The sequence below is a fragment of the Micromys minutus genome (genome assembly GCF_963924665.1).
Source record: "Micromys minutus genome assembly, chromosome: 18".
NCBI lineage: Eukaryota > Metazoa > Chordata > Mammalia > Rodentia > Muridae > Micromys > Micromys minutus.
The window spans coordinates 41,135,966-41,161,102 of NC_137953.1; the positions used below are offsets into that span (position 1 = coordinate 41,135,966).

General features: G+C 47.0%; 1 protein-coding gene across 1 annotated transcript in view; it reads left to right on the forward strand.

The window, feature by feature from the left end:
- The window catches only part of KIAA1549, a gene marked incomplete at both ends in the record, with an annotated part of 117,517 nt that overhangs the window by 89,929 nt on the left and 2,451 nt on the right, over nt 1-25,137 (forward strand). Inside the window, 8 exons of the mRNA XM_080932182.1 lie at nt 221-417; nt 2,595-2,710; nt 8,487-8,692; nt 9,578-9,801; nt 10,865-11,018; nt 15,564-15,881; nt 19,993-20,039; nt 22,284-22,444. Coding sequence (XP_080788308.1) covers nt 221-417; nt 2,595-2,710; nt 8,487-8,692; nt 9,578-9,801; nt 10,865-11,018; nt 15,564-15,881; nt 19,993-20,039; nt 22,284-22,444 — 1,423 coding nt within the window. The remainder of the gene's footprint in view (nt 1-220; nt 418-2,594; nt 2,711-8,486; nt 8,693-9,577; nt 9,802-10,864; nt 11,019-15,563; nt 15,882-19,992; nt 20,040-22,283; nt 22,445-25,137) is intronic.

Here is a 25,137-nt window from a genome sequence, read left to right on the forward strand (position 1 = left end):
GTTTTGTACTGTGGTTTTGCTGTTTAATCCTTCTGTTCTTGTTTGATCTTTCATAAGTATCTGTGATGAATTCTGAGTATAAACAGAGCCTGGCACCCGATCTGTTACAGAGATGGTTGTTGAATTGGGTTGGTGACTTTGCTACAGGCAGTCCTGGGTCAGGGGTCATGCTTCTCCGGGCAGCCCCCAGACCTCACGTTAACCACCACGTGTGTTCTAGCTGCAGATCCCCAGTGTGAAAGGCTTCGATTTTGCCAAGCAGCATCTGGGTCAGCACAATAAAGACGATATTCTGATTATCCATGAGCCTGCACTGCTGCCGGGACCTGTGAAGGACCACACAACACCCTCCGAAAACGGAGATGTGCCGAGCCCAAAGTCGAAGATCACTTCCAAGAGCATCCGGCACAGAGGGAGGTTCGTATTGAGCTCTCTAGACCGTTCTCTTTGCAGAACATGTCTCACCTCTCAGGGCTGCTCCTGACAGCGGAAACGGTAGTGATGAGCGTTACCTTGGGCCGGTAGCCTGGGAGATGGTGGACTTCTCTCATTCTACACATAAACTCCGCAGCATCCTCAGAGTTCAGACAGCTAGAAGTATTTTCTGAGGTGAATGCCCTAAGCTTTGTGAAGGTAATACAAGAAAGAATGAATGGAAAGTGAACAGAGAGGGGGCCGGCAAGATGGCTCAGCAGGTAAAGGTGCTTGCTGCCAAGTGTGGTGAGCTGGATTTGATCCCTGGAACCCACAGGGTGGAAGGAGAGAACTAATTCCTACAAGTTGTCCTCTGACCTCCACACAGATCCTCTTGCAGGCTACCTTAGTCAGGTCCTCCATTTTGCTTTGCTTTTTCCCAGCGTTTCAGGCTGTGACCACGGGCGCTCACCAACCCTCCTTGTCCATTCCCAGTCCCCTTCCAATTCCTCCTGTCCAAAGAGCAGAGCTTGTGGAGAATTGTGAATTAATTTTCCAAGCTGCCCATGGGAAGAGCTAGAACTAACCCGAACTAGACAGAGCCAGGAACAGACCCTGTGAGTTAGCTTCAGTTCATAGCTGTGGCCACTGAGGTCTCCCTCTATCAGACTCCCCTTTAGAACTCTGGCTTTTGATTGGCTGCAGAGAGTGAAGAAGCCTGTGTTCCTATCAGTGTCCAACATCCAAACCCATGACGTCGCTTCTGCCTGGGGATCTGGCCTAGTTGAAGAATGTAATGGATGTTGGTGCATGGTCCTTAGGGAAGAAAGGCAGTCCTGCAGGGAGATACTCCTGGCTTAATTATTTCCCAGGCTCAGAAGCAGCAAATGAGCAGAGATGATTTAATGTGTTAGTAAGAGTTTTCAAAGAATTGCTTTCTCCCCAGTAGCCTCATGGCAGACTCTGGTAAAATAGTGTTGACGTTGTTACTTTTTAAAGATTTATTTATTCGTTTATTTAATTTATTATGTATACAGTATTCTGCCTGCACACCAGAAGAGGGCACCAGATCCCATTACAGATGGTTGTGAGCTACCATGTGGTTGCTGGGAATTGAACTCAGGACCTCTGGAAGAGCAGTCAGTGCTCTAACCACTGAGCCATCTCTCCAGCCCCTTGTCATTAGTCTTTAAGCAGTTTAATGGCAGCTGTTCACAGTGTTGTGCAAGGTCCTGTAGGTAATGTGGGAATTATTACAGGAGAAGGTAGTTACGGTCATTTCATATTGCATACAAGAGACTCGAGGGTATCCATGGCCCAAGGACACCAGAATGTACTGGCAGTTCACGTTGCTGTTGAAGCTAGGGAGTCTTGGAGACCAGGCGCTCCCTGGGTAAAACTGTCCCCTGGCCACATACGTCATGGTGCTGTGTTACCCTTAACCACACGGAGTCAGACCTCGTCTGGGGTCATTGCTTTAGTGTTGGTCTCATCTGAAGGTTTGGGGTTACGTGGAGTCGAACCAGAACCTTCCTACCCCCTGGGGTTCTCAGGCTCAGAACCCCAGGTTCCTCTATTTTTTTTTTTAAACCATATATCTCTCCCTTTCTCCCCTTCTTCCTCCCTCCCCTCTCTTTCCTCTTCCCTCCCCCTTATTTGTGTGTATATGTGGAGGTCAGGGGACAATAATTGGGAGTCAGTTCTCTTCTACCATGTAGGTCTCAGGGGATCGATCACATACAGGCCATCAGACTTGGTGACAAACACCTTTATCTTTTTAAGACAAAGGTTTTTTTTTTTTTTGTTTGTTAGTTAGTTTGTTTGTTTTTATGGTGCCAATGGTTGAACCCAGGGCTTTTGAAATGTGGACCAATCCACAAACACTTATCAGATCGTTTTCATCTGACTTGTGTTAGACCCAGACTCACTGTCTAGAAGTGACCTAGGGTCAGGTGCTCGGCTTTGGGCTCAGACCTCCCCCCCTCCAGCACCAGCCTTTGTTGGAAAGCATCCTGCTCAGCTGTTTAGTCAGTGGTGCCAGTCTGTCATCAGGACTGTAGCCATAGTCTGACCTTTAATTTCGGATTATTTTTCCTGGAAGCCTGCTTCCTAATGAACCTGACAGTTTTAAGCCCCTTTATGTGCTTCTCTGATGCTTGCATCTCTTTTTCTGTCTGCAGAGTTTCTCCTTCAGATGCCGAATCCACAGTCAGCGAGGAATCCAGTGAGAGGGATGTGGGAGAGAAGACACCAGCTACTGCCCCTGAGAACAAGGCCCACAGAGCCCCACAGAGTGGTGTGTCACTGTCTCCTCCCCGTGTCTCATGGCCCAGGGTTTACCCTAATGCAGAAACTAAGCTTAAAACAAATCTACATCAGTCATGTTGAGTTTCTCAGCCTTGATAGTCACAGATCTCTGTGTCGGTGTCTGCTTCAAGAAAAGGCACAGGGGTGGAGACTAGGGGTTCACTGAGTTGTGTCTTAAAACTAGATATTTGTTCTAATTGAGTGTCCATGCAGGACAAGGAGAATTTAATGAAAACTATAGTCCTAAAACTGTTTGTCGACACAGTGACATTTTTTTAGGAACCAGTTTCAGGTTGTCATTGTCAGGAAGATGTTTGTCTGTCAGGGGTTCATACCCATCAAGTGTGGTCTTGTTTCTAGATCATTCTCCCAGCAGGCAGTTGGGGATAATCAGATGACTCAGCCATCTTTGCAGGCCAGGCACAAAGCAAAGCTCTCTCCCACTGTAAAGTTCATGGCTTTGGGTCTAATACCAATAAAACAACCAAACCAACCAAACAAACAGACACCTATGCCCACAGGCCTTCCTTGCCTTGGTAATAGCCCTTGGAGTGATGGTAGCGTGTCATGGCTTTCTTTTACTTTGGGGTTTTGGAGACATAGTCTCACGAGGCCCAGTGCTGCCTAAAAATCTGGATCCTCCTGATTTCACCTCCTGGTGAAGGGACAGACAAGCTCTACCATGCCTGCTGACAGCTTGGCTTCACAGTTATGTATGTATGTATGCATGTCTGTCTGTATGTATGTTCTTATTTATTATATGTGCACGTGGGTGCCATGGTGCACGTGTGAAGGTCGGAGGACAACTAACTAGTGGGAGTCTTTTCTTTCTTCCTAACACATAGGTTCTGGGAGTTGAACTCAGGTTGTCTGCCCTGGCAGTGAGCACTGTTACCTACTGAACCACCCTGCCTGGGTCCCCAGGAGCGTGGCTTCAGCTTAATAGGTTGTTTTAAATGAATCTGCTCTTGGTGAATTGGCTGGGGCTTTGCTTTTGTCTGAGGATCCTGTTTCAGCCGTTCAGAGGTAACGTTCAGGGATTTAATAGTGGTTTTTGTACTTACTATTTTGGAGACGTTAGGGTCTTGATATATAGCACGGGCTGGGCTGGCACTCATGTAGACCAGACTGGCCTCACAGTGCCTGCCTGCCTGTGCCTAGTGCTGGAACTAGTGATGGCATGTGCCACCACACCCAGTTACAGTTACTTTAAAACGTTTTGTTGCTTTTTTTAAAGAGTCATTTTGTTTCATGTATATGAGTGTTTTACCCCCATGTATGTATTCCCACCATGTGCCTGCAGTGTCTGTGCTGGTCAGAAGGGGGCGTTGGATCTCTTGGAACTACAGTTTTGGATGATTGTGAATCATAGTGTGGGTGCTGGGAACTGAACTCAAGTCTCTGCAAGGTCAGCAAGTGCGATTAACCTCAGAGCCCTCTCTCCAGCTCCATTCTCACTCTGTTAGGTTACATATTTCTTTGTTTGAAAATACGGCACAGACCGGATAACACTCTATAAATGGAAAGTACAAGGCCCAAATCCTTGTACCCCTGACACTCACCCCCCCAACCCTGCCCCATGTGCCTGTCACTCATCCTTGCCCGCCTCCCCACTGGCTCTTTTGTAATTTTAAGGAAATACGCCCCTGGACTAAGGGAAGAGTTTTTTTCCTTGGAATCCAGTTTCACAGACTCTTAAAACTTACTTAGCACCATGGTAACCAGGTGCTGTGTTTCAGATAGGCAGGATTAAAATCTTGTTTCGATCCTGGGAACGAAATACTTGAGAAAGAAAGAGGAGAGTCCTAGCCTTTCTCAGTCTCTGCTGACTGCTCACCCTGGTTAGCTTGTGCTGTTCCTGCGTCCACCTCTGCCCCTTCTGACAGAAGCTCACCAGGGTCTCCTATGAAGGCAGCAAACCCAAGCAGCACTGTCAGCATGCCTTCAGAATCCATTGCCTGTGGCCAGGACTGTGAGTTGGAGCTTCCTGGGAGTGCCAGGAGCTCAGTGCCGCTACCGTAATCAAAAGCAAGAGAAAGCAAGATGCTTGTGAAGCCCAAAGATAATGCCAACTCACTTTAAAGCTCTCACCTTCATAAAAGTTGTCAGAAGAGCTTTGGGGCTACCGTAGGTATTTTGAGGTTTCTTGCGTAGAGCTTCATTAAATACCATATATATATATATATATATATATATATATATAATGAGAGAGAGAGAGAGAGAGAGAGAGAGAACTCAGGACTGCACGTGCTGGGCAAGTGCTCTTCTTCTAGTGCCCTCCGTTTTGGAGATTATGGCTTCCATGTAGCCCAGGCTGGACCTCAAACTAGTGGTTCTCTCTCTCGTGTTAGGACCACAGGTACACTTCACCATGCCTAGATTGTTTCTTAAAATTTTCGTCAAATCCTTTTTCTGCGTCATGCCATGTGAATGGAAGAGGTTGTTGAGAACTACCAGGAACCTTGTTTGTTGGACCGATGTTCCCTGTCACCAGTGCATCTGACACATGCAGTGACTGGCTTTAGGGTCCCTGGCACGCCATTTTCAGTTCCCCTCTTGCAGCAGACACTTACAAGAGACTGCTCTTCATGGTTTGTCAAATTCAAACTTGACTGTGTTCCCTGCCCTGCCACTTTGAAGGTGCCGGCTAGACTGCCATGCAGCCCTTGCGTCCATCTCTGAACCCTACAGCAGTGACTACCGACAGGGTCCTGTGCTCTTAATCATTTCAGCTTCCCGCCGCCATCACTGAAGAGAATGTGGGGAGTGAGGTGAAAGCGGAGAGTGGCCAGGCTGGGGAGTCCGTGCTGCCCTCCTTGTGGCCCCGCCTACTCACTCCTGTCCGGAATGGGCTGCTTTCTGGGGGAGGCGGGTGCTGAGGCAGGGTCTTTACTACATAGCTCTGACTATGTAGCTCTGGGTGGCCTGGCCCTCTCTAGGAGATCTGGTTGGCCTTGCACTCCCAGGTGCTTGTATCGAGTGTGTGTCACCAGTCTGCCTCCCCTCCCCTGGTGATTTGTTGAGGGTCTCACGCATGCAAGCGTGACCATCTGAAGTGTGGTTCCAAAGTGGTTAGATCTTCATCACCATAAGCTCTAGGCTCGAGCATTTCTCCCGGGGACCGTTGTGGCACCTGATTAGGTCATTGCCAGGTGAAGGGATGCATTGTGTCAGCCAGATTAGCTACATATGTGAGGTGTGAGGTAATTGTGAAGGCTCATTTCTGAAAAGATTGAAGTCATGAAGCATAGTTCTCGATTTCTCTCCAGAGGTCTCTTCAAGGAAGAACATTGTCAACTGAGCAGTGGCTGCCTACAGTTGGTCCTCACGACTGTGCTTAGTGTCAGAGATGAGGGTCATCAATCCGTCAGTGACCTCAGCCTCACAGGGGGTGCCTGGGGGTCACCAGAGCTAGCAGTGGTGGGCATTGACTGTATTTGTCTGTAACTGATGAAGCTCTTTCTTAAAATAGCCTTCCATCAAAGCATTTCAGGAATACCCTTCCCTCGCCGTTGTGCGTAGCTGTATAATTGTTCTGTATAACCCTACACTGCCTCCCTTGTGGGGCAGGAAAATTAACAGCAGAAGTTAATTTTTTTTCCTTTAACTTCAAAATATTTGTTTATTTTAACATATACCTACAATATAATTTTAAAGCATTTTTAAGATTTAAAATTTTTGATGTGTATGAGTGTTTTGCCTGAATGTATATGTATGCATCGTACCCTGGTGCCAGCGGAGGTCAGAAGAGGCCATCAGATCCCGCAGAACTAGTTACAGACAGTTGTGAGCCACCATGTGAGTGCCGGGAACTTGAACCTGGACCCTTCACAAGAACAACAGCTGCTCATCCAGCATTATATATTAATTTTATATATATTATAAAATAATATATATAGTTTTAATATATTATATATTAAAATGTGACGTATACCCTTTAGAATGGTTATTTGCTGTATAAGTTACTCATCACAACTTGTTTTTATGTAAAAACACTTAAAGTCTCTCACAGTGCTTAGAAACTATTTGCATTTATCTGTTTGATGTACCGGCTACGGTGCATATGTGGAGCTCAGAGGACAAGTTGCAGGAGTCTCTCCTTTGTGCATATGGGTTCTGGGCCCAAGCTCAGGTCGTCAAGCTTGGCTGCAAGCCTCTCTACTCTCTGAGCCATCTTAGCAGCCCCTTCTTGGCTATTTTATAGTAGATAACATTATTTATTGAAGTCAATGATTTCTTGAATGTGTGGTATAATTTATATTATTACTTTTTAAGGATAACTTTGAAAGAGAAAGGCTTTTTTATCCAAAGTCTGTATGTGCTTTAAGGCAGGTCTCCTCACACATTTATCTCTGTGTATCTCTTATGCTCCCATTGGTTATTTCCTAAGTGATTTTTTAATTGTACAATATATAGCACAATATGTAGAATAATTCAATGCATAGTTGTAAAACCCTTTCCAGGTATTTTGAAGGGCTGGGTTCTGGACAGTACAGGACCTGGGGGATTTCTTTTATTTTCCTGCCTTTACCCTGTAGCTCGGTAGAGGTCTAGACATTCCTTGCCTGGAAGGTTGTAGCTGGTGAATGAATGATGTAGCCAAAGTGTTGTGACGTCAGCTGAGAGGAAGAAGGATTCCCACTCATAGGAGGGATGGGGGGGGGGAATCTAGGCAGAGATGACAGATGGACAGGAAGAGCTACCATTGAATAATGAGACTCAGAGGCAAGAGGGGAGCTCCACCCTGCAGGAGAGTGAGGCACCAACTTTGTGACTTTTCTATGTCTTACAAGTTCAGATCAGCCAGGCCTGCCTGCTGGCAAGGTTGAGTAGCTGCCGCTGGTTAAACGGAATACCTGGCTGGGTTGCAGGTCAGGTCACCCAGCTTTGTCAGAGCATGAAAGGGCCCAAGAATATCAGTCCCCTCCCCTCCCTCCCCCTTCCCTCCCCCCTTTCTCCCTTCTTTTCTTCCTTCCTTATCTATATGGTGTTTTGCCTGCATATATGTCAGTATATCACATGTGTGCCTGGGATTGAGGAGGCCAAAAGAGATCACCTGGATCTGATCCACCCTATGGATGCTGGGAAATAAACCCTGGTCCTCTGCAAGAGCAGCTAGTGCTGTTACACTGAGCAGTCTCTCCAGGTCCCTTTATTTCCTTTTTAAAGTTAACTTTTACTAGGTTTATTTCTTCTATATGTAATCATTAGAGAAATTCCTCATTACTGAAAATGAGAAATTGGAGTGGCTCTGGACACGGAAGCTGTGGCCTGATCTATGCTATGGAAGCGACCCTCACATGAGCTTCTCTTTTCTGTAAGATTTTTAACTACATGTAGAAAAAACAGTAGAGTGATCTTCGACACACAGTATCATAGTGATTTCCTCACATCCCTCTTAGAGGCATTTGTAATTCTGTGTGTGTGTGTGTGTGTGTGTGTGTATACACATGACATGTTATAGAGTTTATAAGAGTCAGTTTTCTCTGCCTCCTCATGAAATCTAGGATTGAGCTCAAGCCATAAGACATGTGCACAAGTGCCTGCCTGCCGAGCCACCGAGCCACCTTGTCACCCTCATTTGTAATTTTTTAAGGAAGCCAAATGAGATAATTTAGCACAGTCTATCTGTGGTGAACTAGAGAGATTCTAGTTGCTTTAGTCAGAGACTGGGCCCAACAGTGCTTTCAGGATAATACATAGTTGTGACCCCCGTTGCTGCTTTCTGGGGCTTTCCTGCTCACGTTCCTCCCCTTCTGTTCCAGGCGCCCCACTGCCCAGTTCGGGCAATGAGCAGCATTCCTCGGCCTCCATCTTCGAGCATGTGGACAGGATCTCCCGGACCTCAGAGGCCAGCCGGCGGGTCCCCAGTAAGATCCAGCTCATTGCCATGCAGCCCATCCCAGCTCCTCCAGCGCAGCACCCTGTCCTGGCTGACCGAGTGGCAGAAACCAACAAAATCAACAAGGAGGTATCTGACGAGTGAAGGAGCACTCACTAGAACGCTCGTGTCCGAATCCGGTAGGGGTTAAAAGATGAGCGGAAGGCCCCGGTATAAGATGCTTGCTAGAAGTCCGCACACTGCGGTGCTCCCGATTCAGAATGCCACAGAGCCTGCAGGCTGAGACGGAAGGCTCACTCCTGGGATGTCTGGCTGCTCTGTAAGACCTCTGTCAGAATTGAAAAAAACCAAACAAGTGAGACCACACACACACACACACACACCTACATTTTATTTCTTAATGTCTGACTTACTTTTTGAATATTTGATACACGTATACAATGTATCCGTTCCCTCAACTCTCCCCAGACCTAACCGACTCCATGCTGTCTTCTCATCATCACCATTAATAAACCCTGCACTGGGCGCGCATATGGGCAGCTTAGCAGTCGCCACGTCCTTGAAGAAAAGGCGTCTCTTCCTCTCAGACATCATCAACTGTTAGTGCTCCTGTGCCAGTGGCGGGGCCTCTGGAGCCCTCCCACGACCCACAATTGATTGTTTTCAAATTGCAACACTTCCCAGGGAGAGAGATAGATCCTGACAGGATGGGTGAAGGCACTGAGGCAGCAGCAGCCCTGAGAAGGCTCCTCAGAGCCACGCTCGCTGCCTCAGCTGCCCCTGGCTCTGGAACGCTGGCTTTAGCCTGCAGACGGCCAGCCTTCCCTAAGGTAGTGATCATAATGGCTTTCTCTCACTCAGTATAGGCAGTGGCCGGTCTTTGTCACCTCCATCAAGCCTACAGAGCAAGTGCAGGTGGGGAAAGGATCTAGAAGGGCTTTACAGAGGAAGGGACCCAGAAACCGAGAAGACACTCTTGAGTCATTGTCCTTGCTGCTCACCACCCACACTTAGATCCAGTCGGCACTGCGCCACAAGTCGGAGATCGAGCATCACCGCAACAAGATTCGCCTGCGTGCCAAACGCCGAGGCCACTACGAGTTCCCGGTGGTGGATGACCTGTCTTCCGGTGACACCAAGGAGCGGCACCGAGTGTACCGCAGGGCACAGATGCAGATTGACAAGATCCTGGACCCTGCAGCCAGTGTGCCCTCTGTGTTCATAGAGCCCAGGAAGAGGTGGGCTGGGGCCCCAGGGACAGGATGGACAGGCAGACTAGACACAGGCAGAAAGGAGACTAGGCCCAGGACAGCACTCCTGGTCAAGTTCAGGTGGCAGTCTGAGACAGTGGATTGAAGAGGTTTCTGTGGAAGTGGGGTAGGCATGCTGGAAGTACACTCACTCCTGGGGAGGGAAGAAACTAGGGAGTAAGGGGTTTCTAGTCTCCGCCTCTCAGATCATGTCCTCGGTCTGACAAAACATTGCACCCTCCTACTCTTTGTACAGCCAGCTTCCTTGACCCCACGTCACCGTCCCTGCTCTTCCTACGTCTCCCTACCTCCCTCACTTGTTCATCTCCGGGCTAATCACGGTGCTGTGGCCGGTCTCTGTTCTCCCACAGCCTCCCGCAGTCTTCGGTTCTACCTTCCAATCCACCAGCACCTGTGTAGCTGTGTTTTCTGTAAACACGCTGGGGCTGGGTATCTCAGTGGTTAAAGCAGCAGCTACTCTTCCACAGGACCTAGGTTTAATCCCCAGCAACTCCACGGTAACTCAACCATCCATAACTCCAGTGCCAGGGACCCCAGTGCTCCCTTCTGCCTCTGTGGGCACCAGACGCACAGTCGGTAGCACAGGCGCATAGATGCATGTAGACAAAGCACTGTGGAAATTAAATATTAAATTGTCATTCTCTGTCCAAATCTGTATCCCTGAGGAGGTGGGGCCTTCCTCTCCGCTGTCGCTCTGTCCTCGGCCAGCCACACAGAGCTGTCACAGCATCTTCCCCCACAGACTCACCTGCAGCCACTTTTGGGCACTTTCTAGCACCTGCTCCTGTCCCTCCTGGGTCTCAGGTCTGTTCAACCATTCGGTTCACCTGTAAGGTATTAACCCCTCTTGGCTGGACCTGTTTCTTTGTGTCACTAAATGATGCTCTGAGTGCAGAATTCTTGGTTGTCTGTGCTAGTTAGGTTGCTCCACAGGGCACAGACCATGATTGTTATGTTGTCAGAATCTCTAGGGCTTTTCCTGTGGTAAGGTGACCAGCTCTGTGAGGATAATTTCTGATTTTCCTGTCAGCTCACGGATGAAACGTTCTCCAAAGCCACGCCGGAAGCACCAGATCAACGGCTGTCCCGCTGATGCGGAGAAGGACAGACTCATCACCACAGACAGTGACGGCACATACAAGCGGCCGCCGGGGGTGCATAACTCTGCCTACATTGGATGCCCAGTATGTAACACCAAACCCGTGGGAAACATGGTGGAGGCTCTGGGGAGGGTGCCTTGGTGGGAGAGGAGATTGCACAGCGGTGGCTGTTGCTCTCGACAAAGTGAATGCCGGGGCCAGCAGGCTGTACAGCACCCAGATTAGATAGAGCTGGGCAGCCGAGCGGTGGAGCCAGGGAGCTGCCGGGTGATGCGCTAACCCACCTCTGCTTTCAGAACGGGAGTTGCTTGATGTTAATTGGAAGAGCAAGGGTGTCCAGGTTTTCTCTCTCTGCTCAGATGGGTGTTCGGGTTTCTTGGATGTTTCCTGTTTTGTCTGCGTGCCCCACACTCCCAAATCCCTGAGGATCCAAGGAGAGAGAGTGAATTGCCTAGTTCAGTCTCCTTTATCCTAAATTCTGGAGACCACACTGATTCAGACACTGGATATCTTAGAATGTTTGTGCAGACTTTATCAGCTGGGCACCCTGATAGGAAAGGCTATGATGTGAAATGTTTAAAATCTGCAGCTAAGTGTCACGTCAGCTCAGTTTCTGACTTCAGATTAGGAATGGTCAATGTGTGTGTGTGTGTGTGTGTGTGTGTGTATATATAAATGTATGATTTTCATGGGGGTAAAGAATTTAATGTAAATCGAAGAGTGAGAACCTTAGTTTTCAAATGGAAGGGCACACAGACAGCCTGGGTTGAGGTGGCGAAGGCAGACATTGATATCATACACTGACACACACGCGCAGGCTCCACCGAAGAGGAGACACAGAGATGCTCTGGCAGAGAGAAGTCTGATGGCCACAGCTCACCGGCCACAGCAGGGACTCTAGACTCAGCCCTACTGTGCTGAGCAGACCTAGAACGCCAGCTTTGCTTGTGTGACGTAGCAACAAGCTTGTTCTCACAGAAGGCACCATGACGAGACACAGTTGCCCTTAGCACTGATGTTTATTTGAGATTTCTGTTTTTTTCCCTGAATGACATGTAACTAATACTGAAAAGCACTAAAAAAGTTAATTAAAATGTGGCAAACACCATACAGACATCGCTAAAGTCTGTTTCATCAAGATCATCAGGAAGAAACAGGTTCCACTTCGGGAGCTCAATGAGTTCTGAAGTCTGGCTTGACCTTTAACCTCCTCATGAGGGTTCTTGTGAGCAATTGCTGCTAATTATAAATGCCCCTATGGAGCAAAGATCAAGTAGTTTCTCTTCCTTTTTCTGAATTTAGGGCCCCTGACCAGGGAGCAACTCTCTCTCTCTCTCTCTCTCTCTCTCTCTCTCTCTCTCTCTCTCTCTCTCCCTCTCTCCCTCTGTATCCCTCTCTTCTTCTCTCTCCCTCACTCCCCCTCCCCCTCTCTCCCTCTCTCCCCCCTCCCTCTCTTCCTCTCTCTCCCCTTCCCTCTCCCCCTCTCTCCCTCTCTCCAGCTTTTCCCCGAAACAGACAGGTGTACCTATTCTGCTGGAGCCTTTTGGAAGCATGTATCCAAACATTCTGTTGGTGTTAGGCTCAGTCTGTAGAAACTGTCCTTATATGTCTTCAGTATAGTCATCCGGTACTTTTGTAGAGCTAGTAATAGAAACAACATTTCTTCCTTACCCACACAACTTTTCCTAGCCAGCCTGGATTCATCTTCTCAAAGGAGCCTGCAGGAGATGATTGTTTTCGAGCCCTTGAGTTCCAGCCTCCAGTTGAATTCTCTGTAGAGAGTTTGGTTTTCCTTGGACTCTTCATATTCACTGATGACCAACGCCAGGCTTTACTTGTGGTGTCCTGGACCCTCCTTTTGGGTTTAACCTAATTTGTGGGAACAAAATCCTGCTATGTTGCCCAGGCTAGCCTCAAACTCCTAGCTCAAGCAATCTTCCTGCTGGGACGTCAGGCAGAAGCCATGGTGCCTGGCTTGGATCTCCCTTTGTTTTTTACCTTCAAGACAATATGTGTAGTACATAGTTTTAAATTATCTGGAATTTTCCATTTTTCCTTTCAAAATAACCTCTCCTTGAGGGCTGTCCTCCAAAATCCTCAACCCCTTCTATCCAGTCATCTCTCTGGTTTAGGCCTGGAAGACTTCTGTCCTCGGGCGACACCCAGCCTGCTGGTCCAGCCTGCTGCTCTTTTGATCAACACTGGGCCTTTTCGTAAAACAGCCACGCCCTTGCTTGCAGGCTGTCTTTGGCTGCCTTTTGAGTTTGTTGTGACAGACTTTTATGACTTGCAGAACCTAGAATATTTATTGTCTGTCTCTTGACTGAAAGTTTTTGTTGGCTCCACGCCTGCTGGTGGCCATCCATAGTCCCAGCTGCTTGAGAGGTGGCAGCCAAGCAGTTGGCCTGAGGCCAGGAGTTTGGAGGGAGGGAGGGAGGGGGGAAGGAGGGAGGGAGGGAGGGAGGGAGGGAGGGAGGGAGAGAGAGAGAGAGAGAGAGAGAGAGAGAGAGACCCTATCAGCTTAAAACAACATCAGCAACAAAAAACTACGTTTGTTGACCCCTGCCATTTAGTGTCCAGATGCTCCTGGAAGAGAAAGGAAATTAATTCTATTAATGATTAAACCAGGACAACAGGCACACATCCAAACCAGGATGTGATGTCAGAAGTGAGCCCACTGATGACTTGAAAATAGCCACTGTGAGGCATGACCTACAACATAGTGTGTACGTCTGAAGAATGACAGGATCAGGAATCATTGTAAAATGCTGTCCCCTGGGCATGATGTGACCGTTGCCATTTGAGATGAGAGCAGCTGTGTTTATCCTGAGCATCTCAGGAGCAGGCCCAGGAAGGTCTACGCTTCTCCCTTAGGAGTAATCGTTGCCAAGACGAACATTCCCCTGCTTTGTAGTTGTCTGTCGGTGGCTCATGCCCCTTTAAGTCTCCTGTCAGGAAATCCATGTTAAACTTGGCTCACCAACTACACTTGAGAAGAATTGATTGGGTTCTGGGTACGCTATCTGGGATGAATCAGTTCTGAAGCAGAATGGGATCAGCAGACCCAAATTCAAGAGAGTAAAATTTAAATTCTAACCCAGGCTTCCTTAGGAAACCTTAACTCCGTGGGTTCTCATTTGTTGAGTTCTGTCGCCATGTGAAGCACTATGCCAGAGGATGGGATGTGGGAAAGAGGACTCTTGACTTTCAAATTCTCAAGAGGCAGTAAGGAGACAGAGGCGTGGGAAGTTCTGACCTGTGGCTCTCCATTGGTTTTCTGGTAAGATTCCTGTGCCAGTGGGAACCAGAGGATCCACCCTTCCTTCCCAGCCTCAGGACCTGTCTGTCCTGCTCCAAAAACTAAACTGTCTCTTCTTTCAAGTGTGACCAGGAAGGACTAGATGGGAGGGGCCTCGAGTGTAGGTGAACACCACCCACTGGAGACTTGGTGTGCTTGGTGCACACTTGCACACACACAGGGTTTAAAATAAAATAAATCTTCAGCTGGGCATGATGCTGTAGCTTTTAATCCAAGCACTGACTGCAGAAACAAGGGGATCACCCTGTGTTCAAGGCCAGCTTGGTCTGCGTAGGAAGTTCTTGGCCAGCCAGGACTCTGCAGAGTGACCCTGTCTCAGTAAATAAAATGAAAAAGAAGAAAGACTGGGGAAAATATCATCTTCTATCTCTGATTCTTATCTCTTAAACAGTGGGGACAGAGATTAAACCTTTCTTAATTACTCAGGAATCTCTATTTTAGAGACATGGTTTCTGAATATTTGTTAGTATTTACTATAGTAAACAGTTTTTAAATATGTCTTAGTCAGGGTTTCTATTCCTGCACAAACATCATGACCAAGAAGCAAGTTGGGGAGGAAAGGGTTCATTCAGCTTACACTTCCACATTGCTGTTCATCACCAACGAAAGTCAGGACTGGAACCCAGGCAGGTCAGGAAGCAGGAGCTGATGCAGAGGCCATGGAGGGATGTTACTTACTGGCTTGCTTCCCCTGGCTTGCTCAGCCTGCTTTCTTATAGAACCCAGGTATACCAGCCCAGAGATGGCACCACCCACAATGGGCTGGGCCCTCCCCCCTTGATCACTAGTTGAGAAAATGCCTTACAGCTGGACCTCATGGAGGCATTTCCCCAACTGAGGCTCCTTTTTCTATGATAACTCCAGCTTGTGTCAAGTTGACACACAAAACCAGCCAGTAGAATTGGGCACTGAATTATTTCTACACATACATGGTGTTTCTTACCGTCAAGAGTCTGCTCCACTTTTGGTTTTTACACGTGGAAGGTTGACTGGATCTCGTTAGCATGTGCCCTTTGAAGTCTGATTTGTGGCTGCTTAGGCCCTCTCGGTGAAGATGTCGGCCCCCCAGGTCGGAAATCTATTTTACAGTTGAGTTTTACAGAGAACACGTTGCTGAATATTCTCATTTGGTTTTTCTCAGCTGAAGTCTTTGCCTCATACAAAACATGATACCTATTAAGAGAGATGATTTTTTTAATTCTTATGACAAACCCTTTCCCACAAAGTTGCACCATTTTAAAATTTGCTGTAGGATCCTGCCCGCACCCCATGGGAACACACATGTTATTCTCCCGCTTGCTCTCACACAGTCTGATCCTGACCTCCCAGCTGATGTCCGGACGCCCTCCTCTGCAGAGCTGGGCAGGTATCCCGGCCTGCCCTTCTCAGCCTCTCAGTACATCCCACCTCAGCCGTCCATCGAGGAGGCACGCCAGACCATGCACTCCCTCCTGGATGACGCCTTCGCCCTTGTGGCTCCCAGCAGCCAGCCCACCAGTGCTGTGGGAGCGGGTACCGGGGTGCCTGCCAGCCTGCCTGTGAATAGCACCCCTTCCAGGGAAGAAAGACGAGCCACGCAGTGGGGGTCCTTCTACAGCCCCGCTCAGACGACCAACAACCCTTGCAGCGTGAGTACTGGCCTGGAATTTTCTACTGGGCAAAATGCTTGACTTGTGTTACCTCACTGTCACTTGAAGGCACCCTGTGAAAGTCTGGCTGCATTTTATGAGACTTAAAGCTTGCTTGGTAGGTCTTGGCTTTTATCTTTTACTACAATCAATTCTTAGTGTTTGGAAACAGCCTTTCTTGTAGCTCTGATGTTTGAGGAGTGTGCAGGTGGTGTTCAAGGAAATCTCGTCTGAGCTCCCTCCCAGGGACTGGAAGTGGGACAGGTGGTCAGGGCATGTTCTCATTGGTTTCTGTAAAGGGGTGGGATTGTTTAACTTGCTCTCGGGCCACCTAGTCCTGGAGATGCCCCCTTAGCACCAGTCCAAGCACAGACAGGAACAACCATTTATTTGCAAATATCAGTTTTCCACCCTGCCTTTTGTTGACATGAGTAGGTCTTTCTTTAAGGCTTATCAATCTTTTTATCATTAATATTTGTCAGCATAGAAAGTAGTGGACTTCAGTCAGGACAGTGGTGGCACACACCTTTAATCCCAGTACTCAGGAGGCAGAGGCAGGTGGACCTCTGTGAGTTCAAGGCCAGCCTGGTCTACAGAGTAAGTTCCAGGATAGCCAGTGGCTACACAGAGGAAACCCTGTCTCAGAAAACAAAACAAACTATCTGTCTTTGTGTATCAGTGTTGTGTTAGGTAAACAAGCCATACTGGAAAACTCAATGTTATGTAACGAAGAAAACAACAGACTTTCTCTTTCATAGCCTCAGCTGCAAACTGGGCATACAAGTGGTAAATCAGTTAACTTTATTAAGATAAGCTTTGCCACATGCTAGGCTTCTTACTTTTCAATACTACCCTGACAACTCTACACATCTTACTACAAAAGTGACACTTCAACAGTGATCTAAAATAGGTGAGTCACCTCTTGCAAGGTTAAAGAAAATAATCTGAAAGGGTCTCTTGTAGCCCAGGCTGGCCTGAGCGTGTTCTGTGGCACAGATGCCCTTGAAGTTCTGATCCATTGCCTCCCCCTCAAGTGCCGGGGTTGCAGGTCTCTGTCACCAGCCTTGTTTTACAGGGAGTTTCTGGGGGAGTTTCTAGGGAATTTCTGGGGATCAAACCTATGCTCAGCGAGGGTACGTCCTCAGTCCGAGGTGGAGGAGGTTTTCAGACAAGGGATGAAGGACAATAATTTTAGAAGGAGAAAAGACAAAAAAATCTACAGAAACAGTTGTTGTGATGAAGAAATACAAACGTCGCTGCTCTTCCCTGCACACTCACGAATGCAGGGCTGAGAAGGAGTCTGGGAAAGTGGGATTTTGGTAACCGCGCCTAGAATCTATGCAGATTGGACAGTCACAGATGCAGGTAAAAGGGGACAAGCAGAGCCTTGAGCAGCACACCCGCTCAGGCCCTGCTGGGTTTGTTGTCTGGTTCATTCCTGTTTTGCTCTGGTCATTTCTCTGATGTCTCCATTTAGAGATTTTTCCTCAGTATCACTGTATGGTGTGCTATAAAAACACATCTAAGCATGTCTGCCCAATTAGGAAACTCTTCTGCAGCCTGAAGCAGATGCCCAGTGTCGTAGGTGTCCTATGAACAGGCATGCCTGTCCTGTCTCTCGCCAGTCAGTATTTTAATCATGTGACTATCCGGGAGCATTAGAAAGAAGAATCTGACTTCTCGAAATGGACAAGGGCCTTTCCACCACCAGACTGTGTCCAGTTGGAATCTGAGTTCTCCATGCTGCGCAGTCTCTGTTGTCACCCTAACAGGACTTTCGGCTTGGGCCTTTTGATATGTGTCAGGATAAGCTGATCTGAGTGGCTCTTAAAGTTTGATAAGCCGAGCTTGTGAACAAATAGATCGTTTCTAGCAAACTCCCTACTAGGGCTTTCTGCTTCCGTCCCCAGTTCCAAGTTACACTTAGCACAACGGTGACTTTGCTAATACTTATAGTTCTGTCTTTCAACATCTCTGAGTTTCCAAGCACAAACCAAGAACTGAACGCCTTTGGGAGCTCCACACTCCACAAAAACACTAACTTCATTAAATCAAGTAAATGAGAGGCAAACTCCTAGATCTCAGGCTGGGAATGAAGAATAAATGAAGAGCCCCACCTGACCCTTGTCAACTAGACCCAGAAACACGTCAATCACTGTAAAGCCACAGTGATTTCCTTTCTTGTTCATCCCCAATATCACACAGTAATATAAACACCACAATATGAATCAGTTTGCAAATGTATAAGGTCCCACAGTCTTCCAAATTCAAACACTTTAAAATTTCAAGTTCATACTCCTTAAAAAGTGCAAAGTCCCTCAACTATGGGTTCCATGACACTTTGCATATGCTTGGCCTAGGAAGTGGCACTATTAGAAGGTGTGGCCCTGTTGGAATAGGTGTGTCATTGTGGATATGGGCTTTAAGACCCTCACCCTAGCTGACTGGAAGCCAGTCTTCTAGCAGCCTTCAGATGAAGATGTAGAGCTCCCAGCTTCTCCTGCACTATGCCTGCTCAGATGCTGCCATGTCCCAGCCTTGATGATAATGGACTAAACATCTGAACCCGTAAGCCAGCCCCAATTAAATGTTCTTTATAAGAAAAAAAAATAAAGAAATGCAAAAGTCAGCCAGGCGGTGGTAGTCCACACCTTTAATCCCAGCACTCAGATGGATCTCTGTGAGTTCGAGGCCAGCTTGGTCTACAGAGTGAGTTCTAGGACAGCCAGGGCTACACAGAGAAACCTGCCCTGGTGGGGGGAAAAAAGAAAAAGGAAAGAAAGGAGGGGAGTTGGGGGAGGACTAACACTTTGAGAGTTGCTTTTATTGTATTGCCCGAATCGTGCTCAGGTCTGCTCCTGCTGACCAAATAGTCTGCCGCTGGGCTGCGTGCATAGCCCAGATTACTTTGGATCTATTTTACTTTGAAAAGCAAAAATCCCAAAACCAAACATGGTGGTGGGCATTAGATACAGGATCCTGTTCATGCGAGGCATGTAAGTACTCTTTAACACCGTCCGCATCCAGGCTGTCTCTCAGTAAGTTAATATCACTACACAAATCAGCCGTTCGTTTGCTAATTTTTACCCAGAAGCCTTTGTATCATAGCAGCTTTATTCACCCAGTTTTAGGTTTTTAGTTTTAAAAATCAGCTCTGGGAGCACACAGAAAAATCCCAAGACCCGACAGATGGGATTACATGGAATTGAAAAGTTAAGACACAGTAGAGCAAGCTATCAATAGTGTGAAGAATCGGTTCAGGGGATGAGAGATAGTCAGCGATACCTGGAGGCTCACAGCTGCCTGTGACTCCAGTTCTGGGTGACCCAGTGCCTTCTGACCCATGTGGACATTGCACCCATGTGCTCCATAGAGGTATATACAGGCAGAATACCCTGTTACATAGAGAAAAATTAATTATAAGTAATGAACTGAAAAACTCTCATTGCCAATTACTGTTGGAAGGCCCCAGTAGCATTCCAAGTTTTAATAAGAAAGCAGTTCTTGCTGGGTGATAAGGGGCTTGCCTTTAATCACAGTGGATCTCTGTGAATTTCAAGCCAGCCTGGTCTCCATGGCGAGCTCCAGGACAGCCCTGGCTATGTTGAGAGACCCTGTCTCAAAAACGAAACAAAGCCGACAACAGGCACAACAGACAAAGCAAAACAAAACCCGTTATCTCTTGTATGGAAGCACATTCTCTTAGCACCAGCACTTGGAGGCAGAGGCAGGGGGATCTTTTGAGTGTAGGACTAGCCTGGTCTACATAGCAAGGTCCTGGCTAGCTAAGGCAATATAGCAAAACACTCCTCAGTGACAACAATAATAATATTTCTGCAAGTTGACCCTAAAGGCTATTGGGTCTATTGTCTGCTATTGTCCCCTCCCTCCCTCCCTCCTTGTTTTTTTTAAGATAGGGTTTCTCTGTGTAGCCCTGTCTGTGCTGGAACTAGCTCTGTAGATCAGGCTAGCCTCAAACTTGCAGAGATCTGCCTGCCTCTGCCTCCCAAGTGCTGGGACTAAAGACATTTGCAACCATACCTGGCTTGATACTGTCATTTTCAAATAAGAATTACATGTTTATCTTTGTGTTCTTTTGAATTTTTCCTAGAGATATGAAGACTATGGGATGACTCCCCCGTCGGGCCCACTGCCAAGGTAAGATTTCCAGAAGACATCCCGCCTTGGCTTTTTCATGAAGGCTATTGTTTTTATTTTATAGACTCAGTTTTCAGTTAATTTGAACAGTTAGAAAATTGGTCTTGTGGGTTTTCTTGATTGAAACACACACACACACACACACACACACACACACACACACAGAGAGAGAGAGAGAGAGAGAGAGAGAGAGAGGCAAAAAGCCATATACATAAAATTAAATAAATCTAAACAGAAAAAAAATTTTAATTGGATAGTAACAGACTTGTCCAGGAAGAAGAATTCTGTCTTGCCTATTCAAGTTAAACATATGTATTTGTTAGGTTTTGCCTCCTGCAACTGTGAACTTGACAGTGCTCTAGTCCATCCTACAGTCCTTCCTGGATGAGCTCAGTGAGTTTCCTTACTGTTAAGTGTGCCTACAGCTGTAGACTGTTCATAATTTGCATTTTCTAAAGGACAAATCACCAGAGAGAGAAAAGGGTTTTAATGGGGTAGAGTGTAGAAGCTCCTTCAGAGTCCTGTGTCGGACTCCACCTAGAGTGTCGGTGTGGTGTCAGTGTGTGAAATGATCTGACTATTTCCTAGAAAGATCTTAGCATCCCCACCCACACCCCAAAAACACACTCTGATGCAGAGCCTCCTTCTAGAGTTGACTAAATATGAGATGCATGAAAAACTGCTGTTTGAGTGATTTATTTTTTGCTTTATTTTATGAGCATTGGTGTTTGCTTGCATGTATGTCTATATGAAGGTGTCAGGTCTCCTAGAAGTAGAGTTATAGACAGGTGTGAGCTGCTATGTGGGTGCTGGGATTTGAACCCAGGTCCTCTGGAAAAGCAGTCAGTGCTCTTAACCACCAAGTCATCTCTTTATCCCACTTTGTTTTGTCGTTGTTGTTTTTTCGTTTGTTTTGTTTTGCTTTTAGTGGAGTGTGACGAGTGTCTCCAGTTTTGTTAAGATGACTGCAGAAGCTGTAAAAGCTATTGCTATCGCTGCATGTCACACTGCTGTTACTTTAAAAAATAAACCAAAAGGCTCTGTCCCTAGCTGTCCTGAGCTCACTCTGTAGACCAGGCTGACCTCAAACTCACAGAGATCCACCTGCCTCTACCTCCCAAGTGCTGGGATTAAAGGCACGCCCCACCACAGTTGGCCTATTACTGGTCTTTTATAGATGACCAATAATATAAATATATATGGACATGCATATGTATATGTATTACTGTATATATACTACATTTGCATCTATATAACTTGAAGTTTTGGAAACTTTAGATGAGGTGTCCACTTTGAAAAGACAGTTACCCCGGTCTACTGTGCTGCCTTAACGTTGTACAAAAAAATTTAACATTTATATCGTTCTAAAAAGCTAAACATATGTTCTCCACTTTGTGCAGGGGTAATATGCTATATTAAATGTGTAAAGCAATATAAACATCCTTAGGTTTGAACACAGAAACCAATAGCATGTTCTCTAGATAATGAAGAACTGTGAGAATCTAGATGTCTTCTGTTGGGGGCATTTGAACCAGATAAGGTACTACTCACTAATTTGGAGGTGACTGGTGATGGTCGTTTACTTCATGAGGACTGAAATGCTATCACCTAATAGGTCGGTGGCTTTAATAGATGTTTAAAATAAGTGTTTTTGAGTGGTCTTAGTTTTAACGTGTAATAGAGATAGCACTGAGGGAGAGAATCCACATAAACAAAAGGTCTTAGGAGCCCTCAGTAATGATTTATTCTGTTTAAAGGGCTTTAGAACTTTAAAACTTTGAGGACACTTTCATAGACTGGTTTACAGTCTTGTTGGACAAGTGAGATTGTAGAGTTTTTCTTTTGGAAACAAAACCCAAAAGTAAATATCCACTCATGTCTAGGTTGTATCTTTCTGGGGTGCAAAGTGTGCAGTCAGACTGAAAATCAAGACTCTGATCCCCTTTCCTCTTCTCCTTCCCTCCTTCCTCTTCCATCTCCTCTTCTCCCTTTCTCCCCTTCCCTCCTCCACCTCCTCCTTCCCCCTCTCTCCTGTCTTCTAATTGTAGTCTTTCAGTCTTAGCAGTGAGGTAAAGCCCTGAACACACAGGAAAGTTGAGCCCCTTAGGCAGCCAGAGAATGTCCTATATTCCTGGAAAGAAAATAGGTAATTACCTGAAGCTGTTTTAATTCATGTAGAGGGTGGTAGCCTAATAAAATTCCAGAGCCGAGGTAAGGGGTTTGATGTGTGCTGTGCTCTCTCAGCAGACCTAGCTTTGGCCCAGGGCTGCTGCCGTCTTCAGAGTTGGTCCCCTCTGAGTCCCCGCAGCCACAGTCGTCATCTGATGCCCCATACGCTGCCCGAGGGATCTACTCAGAGGAGATGCCATCAGTGGCCAGGCCTCGGCCTGTTGGGGGCACCACAGGTGGGTACGGCGATTGAGCTTGCATTTCTGTGTGGTAGGAACCTCGCTTTAGTAGTCAGGGAGATGGGTCAGCAGGTAAAGGCACTTAAAGCCAAGTGTATAGCTGGCCCACTAGCTTCTGGCCAGTTCCCTTGTCTTTGCCTTTCGTCTCACCTTAAGCTGGCCTTACAGATGTGTGCTGCCCCATCTGGCTTTTTAAATAGTATCTTAGTCAAAGTTCTGTTGCTATGAAGAGACACCATGACCATGGCAAGTCTTATAAAGGACAACGTTTAATTACAGGTTCAGAGGTTCAGTCCATTATCATCATGGTGGGAAGTATGGCAGTGTGCAGGCAGACATGGTACTGGACAGGTAGCTGGGACTTCTACATCTGGACCCACAGGGAGCAGGAAGAGAGAACCACTGAGCCGGGCTTGAGCATTCGAAACCCCAAAGCTCACCCCAGTGACACACTTCCTCCAACAAGACCATACCTCCTAAGGTACCATTCCTTGGTAACCAAACATGCAGATATGACCCTAGGGAGCTATTCCTATTTAAACCACCACACTAGTTATTTTTTCATTGTTATTCTAGGAAATTCTTATATTTTTCATGGTCTGTCATTCACAGAACAATATATCCTGATGCTCTGTGGACTTTCCCAAATACTTTCCATGTCCTATTCTGTGCCTGGAACCTCAGCTGCACTGCAAACATGCTAGCCAAATACAGATGCATTAATTTCTATTAAAATAAAAAAACCTACAGCTCACCTGCAGCCGGCGAGTGAGCTGATCCTGAGGTCACAAGAGTAGGACATCTGGCCCCACCCCTCACTGGCTGCAGCATTCAGGCGAGCTGGCCCTGCACCTCACTGTGTAGCACAGCAGAGCTGGTCCTGTTGGGGAATGTGCAGGTGAGCTGGCCCTGAGGACATGAAGGCAGGAGAGCTCACTCTGCTTTTGCTGAAGCTTTGGGTGAGCTAGCCAGGGTAGGGCTGGAGGAAACAGCCTGGTGGTCAGGATCTAGCTATTGTTCTCATTGCAACCCAAGCAAGGAAGGCTTGGCTTTGGCTCACAGTCTAAGGGTGCCAGTCCACCTTGGAGGGGAAGGCTAGGTGGTGGGAGTGTGCGGCAGCTCGTCCACCATTAGGAAGCAGAGTCATGATAGCGTAAAGCTTTTGGGATCAGTGTGGAAGTAGAACTCATGAACCTTTGGTTTGGTTAAAAAGAATAAATTTTTTTTTTCTTGGAATACACAATCTCTCCGCTCCCAAATCCAAAATGCTGAGGGGAAAACCAACATGGTGTCAAGATGTTCAGCACATCATTATTCAGAATAGGAAGAAGAAGAAGAAACAGAAAGCTACCTCCTTAGATATCCAGTGAGAAGTTACACAGCTGTTTATTGTTTAATTAACTAACTAACTAATTAATTAGAGACAGGGTCTTTTTGTGCAGCCCTGGCTCTCTGGGAACTATCTCTGTAGACCAGGCTAGCCTCAACCTCACAGGGATCTGCCTGCCTCTGCCTCCTGAGTGCTGGATTAAAGCATATACTACCACATCCATGCACCACTATTTAAAACAGAGACCAAGAAAGGCTTGAAGTGATTTAAGATGTTTGGTGTTCTGTGCCTTGAAATAACCCTGTGAGGTGGCTGGAGCTGGGAGGAACTGATGTCCAGCAGGGGCAGGAGCCAGCTTGGAGGACACGTGGCTTGTCAGCGGCTGGGGATCTGCCAGGCTCTGAGTCAGCTGGAAGCCGCCACTGTTTGGTTAAGGGATCAAACAGGCCTCAGAGTCAGGCCTACAGTACGATTTTAGCCGCTGTGTGTGTGGTTGGACACAAAAGCTATGCTTCATCCCTTCCTGGGCTGCACCTGTGACTCTTCAGAGGATGAGCTCAGCCTGTGTCTGCAGGAAAGACAACGGATGTGAATCGGTGGTGTTCATGCTGCCCAGTTTGCCCAGTTTGCCCAGTTCCAGACCAGGGCTCACGTGGGGCTCATGTGGGGCTCGCCTGCCCTGGCTGAGGCCCAGACTTCCTTTCTCTGACCACCAGTTACTGCTGTATGTCCAGATATAACCACGGTAGACTTCCTTTTAAAATGTAGTCTATTGGCTAAGGTACCTGGACAGCACAGGAAACAGGCTGAAATGGGGAGGCCACATGACCCCAGGACCCTCAGAGAGCTTCTATGCCACAGAGCTACGTCCCAGCTTTGCGCCTTTGATCTCTGAGCCTTGTGAAATACAGTATATAATTCTAAACATTGCCAGGATCATCCAGTCTATCTGTGCCTAGCAGATGTAGATCTGGGCTCAGTCCTTAGCACCATCAAAAAATAAAATAGAGACCCTTTATTTTCTTCCTTGGTTGCAGTGTGGAGTATTTCCATGTGCCAAATGCTGGCAAAAGAGAAAGACACAAACACTCAGATTTTGGAGCCACACCCAAGCTAATTGGGTGTGGAGAATTAGCCCCAGAAAGATGCTGGCTTTGCCTTCACTGCCTCTTGCCTTTAAGCTAGTGAATGGGGTTACTTGTGTTGTGGTCGTTATGGAAACATAAGATGTATTAAACATTCTGAATTTAAATAATTTTATTACCTGTGTTGTAAGAAAAAAGCACATCATATATTCAGAATCTCAGAGCTATAAGCAAGAAGGCACTAGGCCTCGGCTTCTTTACAGCCTTAAAACATG